General features: G+C 30.0%; 1 protein-coding gene across 2 annotated transcripts in view; it reads left to right on the top strand.

Moving 5' to 3' along the window:
- LOC111639963 (neurotrophin-3-like) overlaps nucleotides 1–13,483 on the top strand; it is a 52,449-nt gene that overhangs the window by 20,178 nt on the left and 18,788 nt on the right. For both annotated transcript variants that reach the window (XM_023385946.1, XM_023385945.1), the window contains exons 2-3: nucleotides 272–365; nucleotides 13,148–13,200. In XM_023385946.1, the coding sequence (XP_023241714.1) occupies nucleotides 308–365; nucleotides 13,148–13,200 (111 nt within the window). In that variant the 5' untranslated portion in view covers nucleotides 272–307. The remainder of the gene's footprint in view (nucleotides 1–271; nucleotides 366–13,147; nucleotides 13,201–13,483) is intronic.

The following is a 13,483-nucleotide window of genomic DNA, read 5'->3' as shown; positions in this document are numbered from 1 at the left end:
ACAGCGTATATCTTAATGATGCGTTATCTATTCAAATAAACGATAAACATAAACAGGTAATTATAAAAACGATCCGAGCGAAGGGAAGAAGAATAGGGATCTAAATGTCAAGTAGGTTATTTGAATTCTCCACCGTCTTCGATTAGTCGGAAAAAAAGTCGAAGATAACGTTTTCGCAGCGCTTTTTATTTTAATAATTGTGTTTTCCGAATGCAAATGAGAATTTTCGATTTGTTTACTTAGATTAGTTAACGTTTTGCCTTTTTTTCAGATACTTCATTCCCAATCGAAGCTAATATTAGTCGGAATGTCGAAAGAAGAATGCGTGGCAGCGGTGATTGCGGTCTCATTAATTGGAATGATCGGTGAGTTAGTGACAAAACTAAAAACTTTATTTATCTCTCGTTGCTTCTGTTTATGTTCATTTCAAATTTATTTTCGGAAATTTTAAAGGATCTTATCGAAAAGATAACACAAATTAGATTTCAAATAAGTTTTACGTCCTGACGACCGTTCGTCATAAACCCACTGACAAAATTTAAATAAATAAAAGACTTATTATAACGAAAAGACGTATTATTGGTCTTTTCATTATTAGACTTGTATCCGTTCAAATCTGAAAGTGGATTTTAGTTCGTTACACTTTCATTGCTGGTTAATTTTGGGTTGAGTCGAATTTTAAGGTGATATGTCCTGTAGATCAAATATACCAAGACCATATCCTATATTTGATTATCACGAAATTGCGAAAGCAGTATTGCGAATAATAATTCGCAATACTGCTTTCGTATTGTGAAAATATTGCGGAGCAGTAAAAATATGCTCTTTTACTGTGGCGTCGAGAACTATGTCTATCTATTGAATCGCTTACAAGCTAATGAATTGATTTAAGCACAACGAAGGTCATAAATTACTATCATAGATGAAATTATTTGACTGAGAACTTTTTATTATAAACGAAAATGAAGGTTTAATGTCCAGGAGAAATGCGATGGTGACGTCTTTCATCGCATTTTAATTCTGGATTCTTTGACGTTTCAAAACTACGAGTAAAAGTTTAAAAAAATATTGTTTAAAAAATTAATAGGCCTAAATGTCTAATTATTTTGTCGCTTATACATATATTAACAAGACATAGGTTTGAAAATACATTTTATTTTTGAACGCGTTACAAGATTTGTTTGAAAATACAAATTTATTTTATTTTAATGTAGGTAATAGGCAATCGTAATTTAAAGGAAATTTATATACTAGAAATTAAATTTTTTATATGAGTTAATTGCTAAGTTTTGCAGAAGTTTAATACAGATTATATAGGCTAATCATAAAGTTAATTCAATGAAATAGAAAAATATAAAAACAACTGACCACAGAAACCTTATGTAACAAGAGCTTGTCACAGAGATTGAAAAGTACAATACATTCTGTAAGCGTATTATCAGATCAACAATATTCTAAGTGCTGGAAAAAATAAAGACATTTTCAGAGGTTGTAAGGTGACAGATGTGAAAATACTAAGATGCTATAAATATAAACAATATAAAGAGTGCCAGAAAAGATGAGTAGGATATAAAATGAAAACATCAATGTAAGTTAATTATGAGTGTAGAGATGGAAGTGTATCTGAAGTGATTTTTTTCAATGATAAGACGGTCGAATCGGTAAAATATCTATAATGATAGTCATGAATAATAATCTATACTAATATTATAAAGAGATAAAGTTTGCAAGTTTGGATGTAGGAGGTAATCTCCGAAACTACTCATCCGATTTCAAAAATTCTTTCACCAATATTTAGAATGGACCTTCAGTGTGGACAGGCTGTATATTATTCCGTTAAACATTCATATAAATTAAAAGATATCATCTAGGTAAGCGTTATATTTTGGTGTCAGCGTGTGGCGAGGGGCAAAACCCGTACGTATACGAAATAGGTAACCGCGCGACGCAGTGCACGTGTCCGACCTTGTACATTATATAGACTAGATGTCGAAATTTCCCCCGGGGGAGAGAGACAAAATTAAGGCTTACCGTGAAGAACTCGGCTTCTATTATACTATTTTAGATGCGGTTTTTTGCGTTTTTGATTGCCTTTTAATAGGGTACGTCAAGAGAATGTACACTAAGAAGGGATTTTTCGAAATTCCCTCCCGCGAGGAGTGTTATACATTTATAACAGATACATTTTGAGCCACAGCAACGCGTGGCCGGCTACAGATAGAAATCATTATAAATAGAATAATAGACTTCGTAGATGACTTGGTTAAAAGTTGTCAGAGAAATCGAAAAGTTGTAATTCAGAATCTCTCACCCAGTCTGATCACTCCATTGTGGGTCAGGCTCTTTCCTAATGGGGTACTTTCCATCCGATCACGTAGTCTTAATCTGATGAAATGATCGATCATCGTGTTGAGTAATTAATCGCTTGATCTGTCAGAAACAACACGATAAAATGTGAAAGAAGATAGGGCAGGATAGCAGAGAACTTTCAAAGTTCTATATAGGAAACATTCATTAAAATTATTTAGTTTATTTTTGTCCAGAAACAAACAAATAAATAAAATTATCTTCTTGTAAACGAATGTACAGTACAGTACACCTAATTTTTTTTTCTAATTTGGATGTCGATCTTTCCTGAAATCATAATTTTATGACATGGATGTAAGGACTTTCCAGTAAAAACTATAATAAACTACAGATCTTTTATCTTTTCTCTTTTTCATTTCTATTTTATGTAGGCTAATTCTCAATTTTAGAACTACTACTGCTAGATTTTGATTCTTTTCTCACACGAAATTTAATTTCTGACATTTGCTTCGCAGAACAATAGTCTATCGTTCTTATCATACTTTGTGGATCGATTTTACCTTTTCAAAATATTCGCTAATACGGAAGAACAGAATACATGTTACAATTTTTACTACATGCGTCAAATGTATTTTTATTTTATGCTAATTATTCACAAATTAATTTAAAAGTAGGAAAACGAAGTCGCTTTTTTCGCTTAAATCAGGGGTTCTTAACCTTTTTTCATGTATTGATTCTTTAAAAAACTTTTTTTTTATCGAACCCCTTCAATATTATATATAAATATATATGCAACAGTCTCCTATATAATTTTTAAAATGTATCTTCCTATATTTATTTCGGAACAAAAAAAAACGTGTAAAAATTTTTAATATTTTAAAATAAACTTTTTACATTTACAAAGTTTTATTGATCCCCTTCAAACTTTCTTCAACGGGGTCGATATTGGACCCTTGAGAAAATTGGTTCCCCTAAGGGACCAATATCGACCCTAGTTGGGAAACCCTGGCGTAGGTGAACTATTGCAAATTAAAATTTAAATCGTACGAATTGCCAAGAATAAGAAAAACTAATAAATTAAATTACAAATTAAAGACAAGAATAGATAATGTTATGTAGGTGTTATGTCACAATTATTAAAAACCTTGATGGACAAAAGAGATTTCTGAATTATTTAATGGTAGTATGTGAGAGAATATGTCTCTCACATACTACCATTTAAATATTTCAGAAATTAAACGACATTATAATATTGTCTTCGACTCACTATTTTGTAGATATAATTACGTAATGAAACTTGAACATCAATTTACTAAAAATTTTAATTTTGTAACGTTTTCATCCAGTAGTGTCTTCAATTCTGTTTAAAATATTTGAAATAGTTTGAGTAATGTTAACGTGTAGATTTGTCTCCATAGAACGAATTTCGAAAAGGATTACAAAGCGTATAAAACTTCGCATCGTATTTTGCTATTGCGTCAAGTTTGAATTTCACGTTTTTTCAAACTGAAATGATTAGCGAAATTTCGGAAAAGTAATTTTTCGTTCATCTGCAGTCATTTCTATAGTCGTAAATGTGTTTTCTTCACAATCTCACTCTCTTTTTACTTTCCCGGTTGTTATATATAACAGAAAGAAAGTATGGCGATCGGTCAAAAAAGATCCCCAAGATTTTTACATTTTTGTATTCAGGACACCTTGAAACGTCGAGAAATGCAAAAAAATTCGGAGTTTTTTCTGTATATATTCATGTTAGTGTGTGGGAGGCACGATCTTGTTCATCCTGTTTGAAGCTTAATAACTTCTGTGCTTTTTGTCGAAAATGTCTGAAATTTTGCTGGGTAGTTTTTTGTTAGAGGGATTGATGCTATTAAATTTTGGTGGTCGAGGGGTGGGAAGATAAAGGGATCGTGTGTATTTCCAGTAGGATCAGACTTAATGACGATTTTACTCGTTATTAGCATTTACAATGTTTTAAAAACTGTAAACTTTTTGCCATTTTTAAATTGTTAAAAATATAAAATTTTTGAAAATAAAATATGATAAGAGATGGCTCACCAAATGTCACCAGCAAAGTTAAGCAACTCGTTTCTGGATTTTTAACTTATAGATCAGTAATAGTAATAGTAGCTTTCTCATTATTCTAAGAATATGATTTATTAATTTGTCAAATTGTGGATGATATCCCTAAAACTTTTGAAAAAGTGACCTGAAATGCGAATCATCTTCTAAGTTGAAATGTGTTGATTAAAATACATTTATCGTACAGAAAATTATAATCTAAATCATAAATCAAAGTATAATAATCCCTTCAATATTATATGAAGGACTGTTTAAAGTGTATTAAGTGAAGTGAACACCCTGTTGTTCTGTAATTTTAAAAATGAGAAAGATTTTAGTTATCAATCGTAAACCCTTTTTAGTTTGAGTCTCATTAGAACCGAATGGTCTTTGAAAAGTTTCACAACAAAAACACAGTTTTCGATACATTTTTTTCAAATAAGACTATCAATTTTTCTAAGTTTCCTTCTCTCTTCTTAAAGTGGAAATTGAATCGGTGTAGAAATTCGTCATTATCGTTTTGACTAAATTCGATGCTTTTACAAATTTTGAATTTGAATTCAAGAGATGCAAATTTAGGTACTTTTAAACATTTATAAAGACATCTAATTCAATCAAATCGAGAAAAATGAAGAGCTTCCGTCCTATCCTAGTTGCACATTAAGATTAAACTTGTAGAATTAAAATCTTACAAATAATTTAATTTAGGCAGTGGTCCAATATGGAAGGTTTTATCTGATTAAGTTATAACCGTTAATTATTTAGAACGTAATCTAATTATTTAAGTAAACAATTGGATTTCTTATTAAGGAATAGCGTACGAGAGATTCCGAGGTATTGTTATCTTTTAACGAAGTTCATCCAACGTTCTTTAGTTGATGTTTATGTATTGTACAGTACAGTACCCAGTGAATCGTTACGGATATTACGTCGACAGTTATGATACTGTCGTTTTCGTAAAGACTACGGTTCAGTAATGAAATCGCTCAAAAATGCGTAAACCCGACAAATATATCCTACTAATTTCTTGTAAATTTCATTAATTTGACGATTTAATTTAACATAATAAGATCTTAAGAAAATATTAAACAATTAACGAATGTTTTCTTTTGTGACTGAACGCGTGTATTTGCAAGTTTTGATCTGAAATTATTATATCGGTTGTAGTAAGAATTGTGGAATAGCAATTATTTGATTGTAAAAACGAAATTTCAATAATGTAATTAAATATATTAATTGTTTTATTACATTTTTTTAAATTTAGATTTTTTTACAAGTAAACAGTCCCTCGTTATATCGCGGATTCGGATATATCGCGCTTGTTTGGCCCCAAAATTTTAAAAACATTTGAATTAATAAATTTTAAATTACCAACTGCCATAAAAATTTTTTCCATGGAAATACGGTATTTTATTCCTTCCTTTGTCCTTGAAACTACTGCAGGCAGAACAATAAATTTGTCAAGTTCTAAATAAGCAAAACAGGTGGACAGATCAATTATCCGTCAATTCACACAGGTGTGAAATTTCGAATTCACTGCGTAATGTGTAAGAAAAAGATTTCTTTATTTCTGAAGAGAAAGTTTTAAAATTTTTATACAGTAGTAACTTTATTTTGCGTTTTAGAGACTACTCTGTAATTTATGTTTTGATGTTCTATTCTATGCTCAATATTTACATAGTAAATATTGAGCATAGAATAGAACATCGAAACATAATATGAATATTAATATTAACTGGTAAAGCCAGCGACAGGAGATGATGTCAGCTTTTACCAAGAGCGCTTTATTTTTGGAACGGACTGTACAGGTACAGTACAATACGTTGTGTCTTGTCTTCGTTTTATCGTATCTCTTTTGACGACTCCTTGAGCGTTAACCAAAGACATTTATCTATTTACAAATTATTATTACGTATTAAATACAGTAAAAACTCGATTATTTCTTAGAGTTTGCGTTTTTACTTTTTTCGTCTTTCTGGATTATTTGTCAGAGTGCTTAATTTAATTTTTGGAGTACAGTATGGTTACAGTATTTTTCTTTTTTTTGCTATTGCTATAATTGGGTCATTCAAATATGATGTCACTAGGATTTAACGAGTAAGTTTAAATCCTTTGTGACTAGATACTTTCTCTCCCTGACATATTTTGTCATCAATTTTTAGACATTCCTTCTCTGCTGATGTCATAGGTCAGGGGGTCGGCAATCTTTCAGCGGTGTTGTGCCGAACGTAAGTTATAGTGTTATTCCGAGTGCCGACATGATTCTACCAAGTTTAATATATATATTATCAAAATTAGTCTGGTTATAACGGACTTCAAAAATGTATAATTTTCAAGTTAAGTTGTTAATTGAATTACATGTGAGCGCTTGCATAACACGTAGATGGCAACTCGGAGCGCTGTAATGGAAATAGAAATTCGTTTTTAATGTATCACGGCCTTCGCTGAACTATGACTTCCGTTTAAATGTATAATTAATAATTAAAATATAATTTTTACTACATTTCTATTCAATCAGAGTGCCACTGAAAATCGTCCCGCATACAACGTTTGACAGACCATAGGTTGCCGACCCCCTCTCATAGGTGATATGCTACCCTCTGATATTAAAATCAAACATTTCTGTAAAACAATCTCTACTACATTAATTTATTCATATTTCTTGCCAAAGCAAAGCTAATTTTAAAAATAGGCCAATTAAAGAAAAATGAACTGATTTGCCACAGAAGAGTCTGATGACCTAGATTTAAATTAATTTGTAAAACCGCTGAAAAATATACTAATATATATTGCCTGTAACCTGTACCCGTAGAGGTTAAACTGTTGCCATCATTCTTTTATATTAAAAGTACTACTAAAGCACTTTCAATAGAACATGCTGTATTAGCACAGCTCTTCTACTCCCGATTCCCGACGAATTATTATTCGTCGGGAATCGGGAGTAGAAGAGTTTCTGCTAAAGTCAGTTTTTTCAAACTATCGTTCGTCAACCTAACTTTGATGGGTCCAACCGATTTTGTTTCGACGTGAATTTCCTATTCTGATTTCAGGTTTAATATTAAAATATTTATATGGCTCTCTAATTTCGATTAATAACTCTATTCATCATTAGTCCAGGGAAAGTGGGAAAGATAAGCCTCCACGAGAATTTCTAACATGAATACGTTGGAAGCTGCGTTCACAATGTTGGCAATAACAATATAAAATTAATTGAAATCTACATTTTCATTTTTGTCCTTTTTTTTTATAAAACATTGGAGAACCGTGGTTCGAGTTCTGATAAATCTTCATGCTATGGTTGGCTACTTCAGGTCCCATCTCTCCCCATTCAACCGCCTTCACTATGACCTAGACCAGTGTTTTTCAACCTTCTTGAATACGCGACCCCTTTACAAGTTAAAAAAATTCTGGCGACCCCCCAGGGCCATATTAAAACTATATCAGTGACTTTAAAAACTACGTATTTAATTTTCTTTCTGTTGAGACCAAAATGTCGATCGAAAAACCAATTGCACTTTAAAATAAAAACGCAAAGCCTTCTCACTGAAATTGTAGTTTTATTTATTGTAGTGTAGGTCCTACAAACACTTGTCTTTTTCTTTTACCCGCGACCCCCCGTGTAAGGCTTTGCGACCCCCCTGGGGGTCGCGACCCACAGGTTGAAAAACACTGACCTAGACAATGTATGATAGATATGAAAAAAAACTCTCTTAGAACAGAAACCCGCTGAAGCTCTCCGCTGAACAGAAAGAATTAAAATTTAAAACTTCCTACAATTCCATTCTTAAAGGTATACGACAATATCTTCTGTGAAAAGATGTAATGAAAATCGTGCGAGAAACATTGCACTTTGCGACATGTTCTTCGATCTATTGATAAGTTGCCAGATTTAAAACGTTAAGGAAAGCCAAACTGTTACACGTATGAATTTTATAGTGACTTTATATAAAGTTACTTAATTCTACTGAGATACAGAAAATTGATGGGAGTCAGATTTAGAAAATGAACACAAATTTCAGATAGCCACTAAAAAGAAAGAGTTTCTGAGATAAAAAACGATTCAGTAGAAGATACTTACCAATAGTTCTATCATTAAAAATACAGAAAAGAATATTGTAAGGGAAGAATAAAAATTATGAGTATAAAACGCAAAATTTTTTATGCTGGCTTCCAGAAAGGCAGTGCTTTTTTAAATTTCATATATACAAAAAACAAAATGTATAATAAATAATTTCAAAAAAGCAAATAGCAAAATTGCCAATTAGATTTTCTGACGCCAATCAGTCCTGAAAAGAACAAATTCTGAGAATTTGGTGTCAAAAGAACAAATGTGGCAACTCTATTGAATTAAGCAAGACCATGCATTGACAATTCAGGCTTGCCGACCGCTACATGACATGATCGAGATTTGAAGATACGTCGTGAAAATATTACCGATACATACTGTAGATAGAAGTATAAATAATAATTGGAAAAATAATTCGTCGAACTCTTATGCAAAATTTGGAAATAATTTTAGTAAACTTCGATCAGCTTTTAATCGTAACTACTAACGAAGGACGAAAGTTTCTTCTCTGGATCAATTTCTGATATTTATATGTCGTTTATAATAGTCTAATAAAGACAAATTTCAGATCAGATTAAAGTTTGTCCGGATGTCATACGAAAGTATATGACGCAGCACATGCATAAAACGTGTGTTCTGTGCAATTTACCAACACTCCAATGACGAAACTATAACCATCTTGTTTGAATAATGCCAATGCTTATTAGTTGTTATCTGTTATGATTGTGAACAAGAGTGTGACTGTATCCCGAATAGACGCCATTACGTCGATTTCTTATCTTTATTGAGAATTTAGTTCGTTTAAATTTTCTTTCCTTCTCTCAAATGTATACTTGTTAAAAATTATCATTTTTATTGTAAATAAGTTTATTTGGAATAAGGTTTGTTCTAAATTTTCTTAAGTTTTACCACCAAAAAATGATTAAATTGATTAAAAAACAATTATAAATTCGACAAAAAAAGAAAACTTTTTAGATGAATTAGTGAGTTATGCGTTGATATTTCCATAATTTTTTAAATTGAAGTAATTGCTGTCCTTTTTTTTCAGTTTTTACTCTTTCTGCCCTTTGGGACTAAAAGATCATCATAACAATCGCGATTTCGGCTTGGCCCAAAACGGGCTGGTAGTTTTGTGCAGGCTTCAACACATGGACGAGAAATGAGAAACGATTACAGATCCTCACTGTCTATGATGAATTATAAGATCTGGATAGGATTAGAACAGAATTTTCTACATGTTCTGAATATCTTTAAAATCAAAGTAGGCCAAATAACTGGGCGGTAAGACTGATTTTGAAGATATGTCTGAACTATATTTTTAAGGATCGTTATATTTACGGTATGTAATTCTTACGAAAAATGATTAAGAGACGAATAGCGTAGAAAGATTTAAATGTTCTTTTTACGAAGTACGTTTAGTCGAATGACGTTTTTTTCGATTTGCTATCGTAATTCTAAACTAGATATATTATATAAAAATATCGCAGTAAAACAGTTTCGTTAAACTAAAATAATACGAAGGCGGGCAACCGAACAAATAGTTAGAAGTTAAGAAAAATGCGTTTTATTTAAAAATAAATACCAGTTATTAAATACATTTGTTATAAGTGAACTCTACAAAATATCGTTTATAATCTACAGAATATCATTTTTTTTATTTAACGGATTTTTTCGTTATACTGTGTAATATGTTCAAATACAACAACAAAAAAATTTTTTTACCGTTAACATTTTTATTAACGGCTACCAACTCAGAACGAATAAAAGGCAGACTTCTTAACACAAGTAAATGAATTGATCATTAAATTAATAACATATTTAAGTTTATCGTCTTAAGACGTTTGTTCAATGACGAGATGCCGCTATTACTATTACTGCCGGAAATACTATCGTTTTTACGCGAGGAGCGATGGCTTATTAAACATTTAAAGTGAACTACCGAAGACTGGTTACAGAGACGAAATAGATAAACAGAAAAATGAAAATTTCTTTATGATTTTTACACACAAGTGTATATAATTAGGAATACATTTGAGGAAAAAAATATACGAGGTAACTGTAGTAATTTAATATTATTTTAATAAATTTTCATCCATTCGAATTAAAATTAACAAGATTGAGATATCTACAATTATTGATTTGTTTTTATAAGAAATTGTAAGCAATTATTTTCGAAATATTATTTTTATATCGTTTAGGGATTAGTATTACCGAATGGTAAGAAATTACCAAAGAATTTCGCAAAAGTACTTATATAAAAATCAATTTATTTTCAGTAATTACAGAGATAAGGGAAAAAACGATTTAGAAATTGATAAAGATTGTTAAATACGATATTCGAGGATTAGTTTTGATTGGCTCTTATAAACTAGAATAACTCCTACGTCTGGCCATCAAATTGGTCTTTATTTTAAATTGCAATAAAAAAAGAAAATGTTAAGCGATTAATATTATATAAATTTTAAATGTAAATAATTTTTTAACTTAGTTGATATTCTTTAATTTTCTCTTTGGTTAAGCGTAAATTGTTGTGCTTTACATCAGTCTTTAATAGACTGTATCGTTATTTCTTAATTCTCACCTGTTTGTTCTTCACTCGTTTTTAAAGAAAAATAAGAAAGTTGTTATAAAATTGTCATCTAGAAATGAAGAGCAACGAAAACTCTCGCTAGACTTTTAAAAGTTTTATTTACTCAAAATATAGGCCTATACGTCTAACTAAAATTCAAGAATTACCTATCTGTAACTTCGAAATGGTTAAAGGAACCAATCTATGTAGTTTTATTGTTATTAAAGTTATTTTTTAAAATTAAATTCCTCGTTATTAAAATGAAAACTCTTAAATTCTTTTTAAATATGCCAAATTATATTTGATTCTTATTATTCACGCTATTGCGGAATTACTTTTGGTATCTCGACCTCGACCGAAATGTAACGCTGGTCGAATTTCTGTTTAGTAATTTGTTAAACGTCTATAAAATTCTTTCGTTTTCTGTAAAAATAAGTAAATTGTTTATGAAACAATTTCGAGCGGATAATTTGCGATTTTTTTCTCTAGCTTTTATAGTCTTTATTCTAAAAAGTCCTCCTTTATGTCGTATATGATTTTATTCTTTTAAAGGTAAATGAAATAAATTAATATATTCGAAAATAATTCAATTAAATCGATATCATTCTCGTGTAAAATGATAATGAAATTCGCAGTTGTTCTTGTCTTTATACTAAGTATTTTATGTTATATGTTGACAATTCACTCAAACCTATAAAAGGTTCATTTTATATTTCATTTCCACTGAATACTTGTTATTACGTAATGTAACTTAACAGATGCAGACAAAATACAAAGTTTAGATTTACTTATTTAAGACTTAAACAAGTTATCACAAAGGAATTGTAAAAATGGAGTTTAAATTTTTTTTTAAATAAATATTAGAATAGGAATATTCGAGACTAACTATCGAATTTAATTATCCCTTAATTTGCAATTTATGAGTGGAGTTATGAGTATCGTTGACTTCGGTTTCACAAACGCTGAAGTACTGTACGCCCCATCTTCGATGCTACGTAACATAATCGACAGTACTATAACACGAGAAACTACGTAATATCGAAAAAGAATGCAATGTCGAGAAATGGGACGTAGTATCTCGACATTGCATCCTTTTTCGATATTACGTAGCACAATTGATCACGTAGTTTCTCGTGTTACGTAGCATCGAAGATGTCACGTACTGTACAGTACTTCAGAGTTTGCGAAACCGAAGTCAACGATACTCAGTCATTGAGTTCTTCCCATAATTCCTCTTAAATTTCGACAAAAAAAACGATCGCATTTGACAGTTAATTTGTGATTAAATATCCCGACATTAACAAAGCTACTATTTCATTAAAAATTTTATTTTAATTAAAAGACGGCATATTTTTTTAATGAAGTCATTGGACTTTTTAGATTTAGGCTATTTGCGTAATCTGAGTGTCATATTTCAAAAATGCGTCATTTTTTAAAGTCATAATATGTTTACTCAATATATAATATTTCGTCATCTCTTATGTTAAATAAAAAAGACGTATACAAAAGATAAATGGGACATATCTGTTCTTCGCATCGATCCTAAGGCAAATTCTTGAATGAAAATTCCATGATATTACATTTGTTCCCTAGAGATATAGCCTATCTGTAAAAAACTAAACTTAAAACTATGAAGAAAAATTACAATAAAAAAATAAAAATGAAAATAATCGTAATTTCTTCATTGGCTAATCCTACATCATGTAGCCTAAATAAATTTCCTTAATGTTTCGTTTATTATTTATCATCATTCAATTGAAACAGTTTATAAATAAATCTTACAGGCTGATACAATTGAATAATAACAGAATGTTTACTTTATTTACTTTATTTTAACTTTTATTTATATATTATAATAATAAATCTAAACTTTTTGTAGAAAATTTAAAATTAAGACGAAGTGTAAGTGTTTATTTCCGTTTGTTATATTTTTAAATATAGAAATATTTAATCGATAAAATTAATCTAGAAACTTTTAAACAAAACATTAAAGTAATTTTCATAGGTTTAGATATCGTCGTTTTCTACAAATTGCATCAAATCTAATGTATTTATCTATCGATGATTGGAATTTAAAAATATTTACTGTATATTAAATCTAATGAAAGAACATTTTACATTAACTTCAACAATTTTTATTACAGGAGGACAAACACTGAATAACGAATTATATTTCTCCAGATTACATCCGATTCAGGTAAATATTTTCAAAATTGTTTCGTAGTTGATCGTATCGAATTTTTTAAAACTAGTTAATAACTTATTTTGCGCCGTAAACGCTAGAAATTATATTTAAAGTTAACTATTAACTTCGCAAATAAAATTTTACTACACTTATAATAAACTTCGTCGTTAATTTTTTTTATGAACGTAAACATTCGATGATCTAGATGATTTTTTAACTTATCTTTCTATTTCAAATATCCGTTATTTTATTAATACTTCGTCGAAATGATAAATTATACTTAAAACAGAATACT

This window comes from Centruroides sculpturatus, unplaced genomic scaffold (assembly GCF_000671375.1).
Source record: "Centruroides sculpturatus isolate CEXI.00-Female unplaced genomic scaffold, Cexi_2.0 scaffold1172, whole genome shotgun sequence".
In the NCBI taxonomy this organism is placed as follows: Eukaryota; Metazoa; Arthropoda; class Arachnida; order Scorpiones; family Buthidae; genus Centruroides; species Centruroides sculpturatus.
This window is presented reverse-complemented; position numbering and strand designations above follow the sequence as displayed.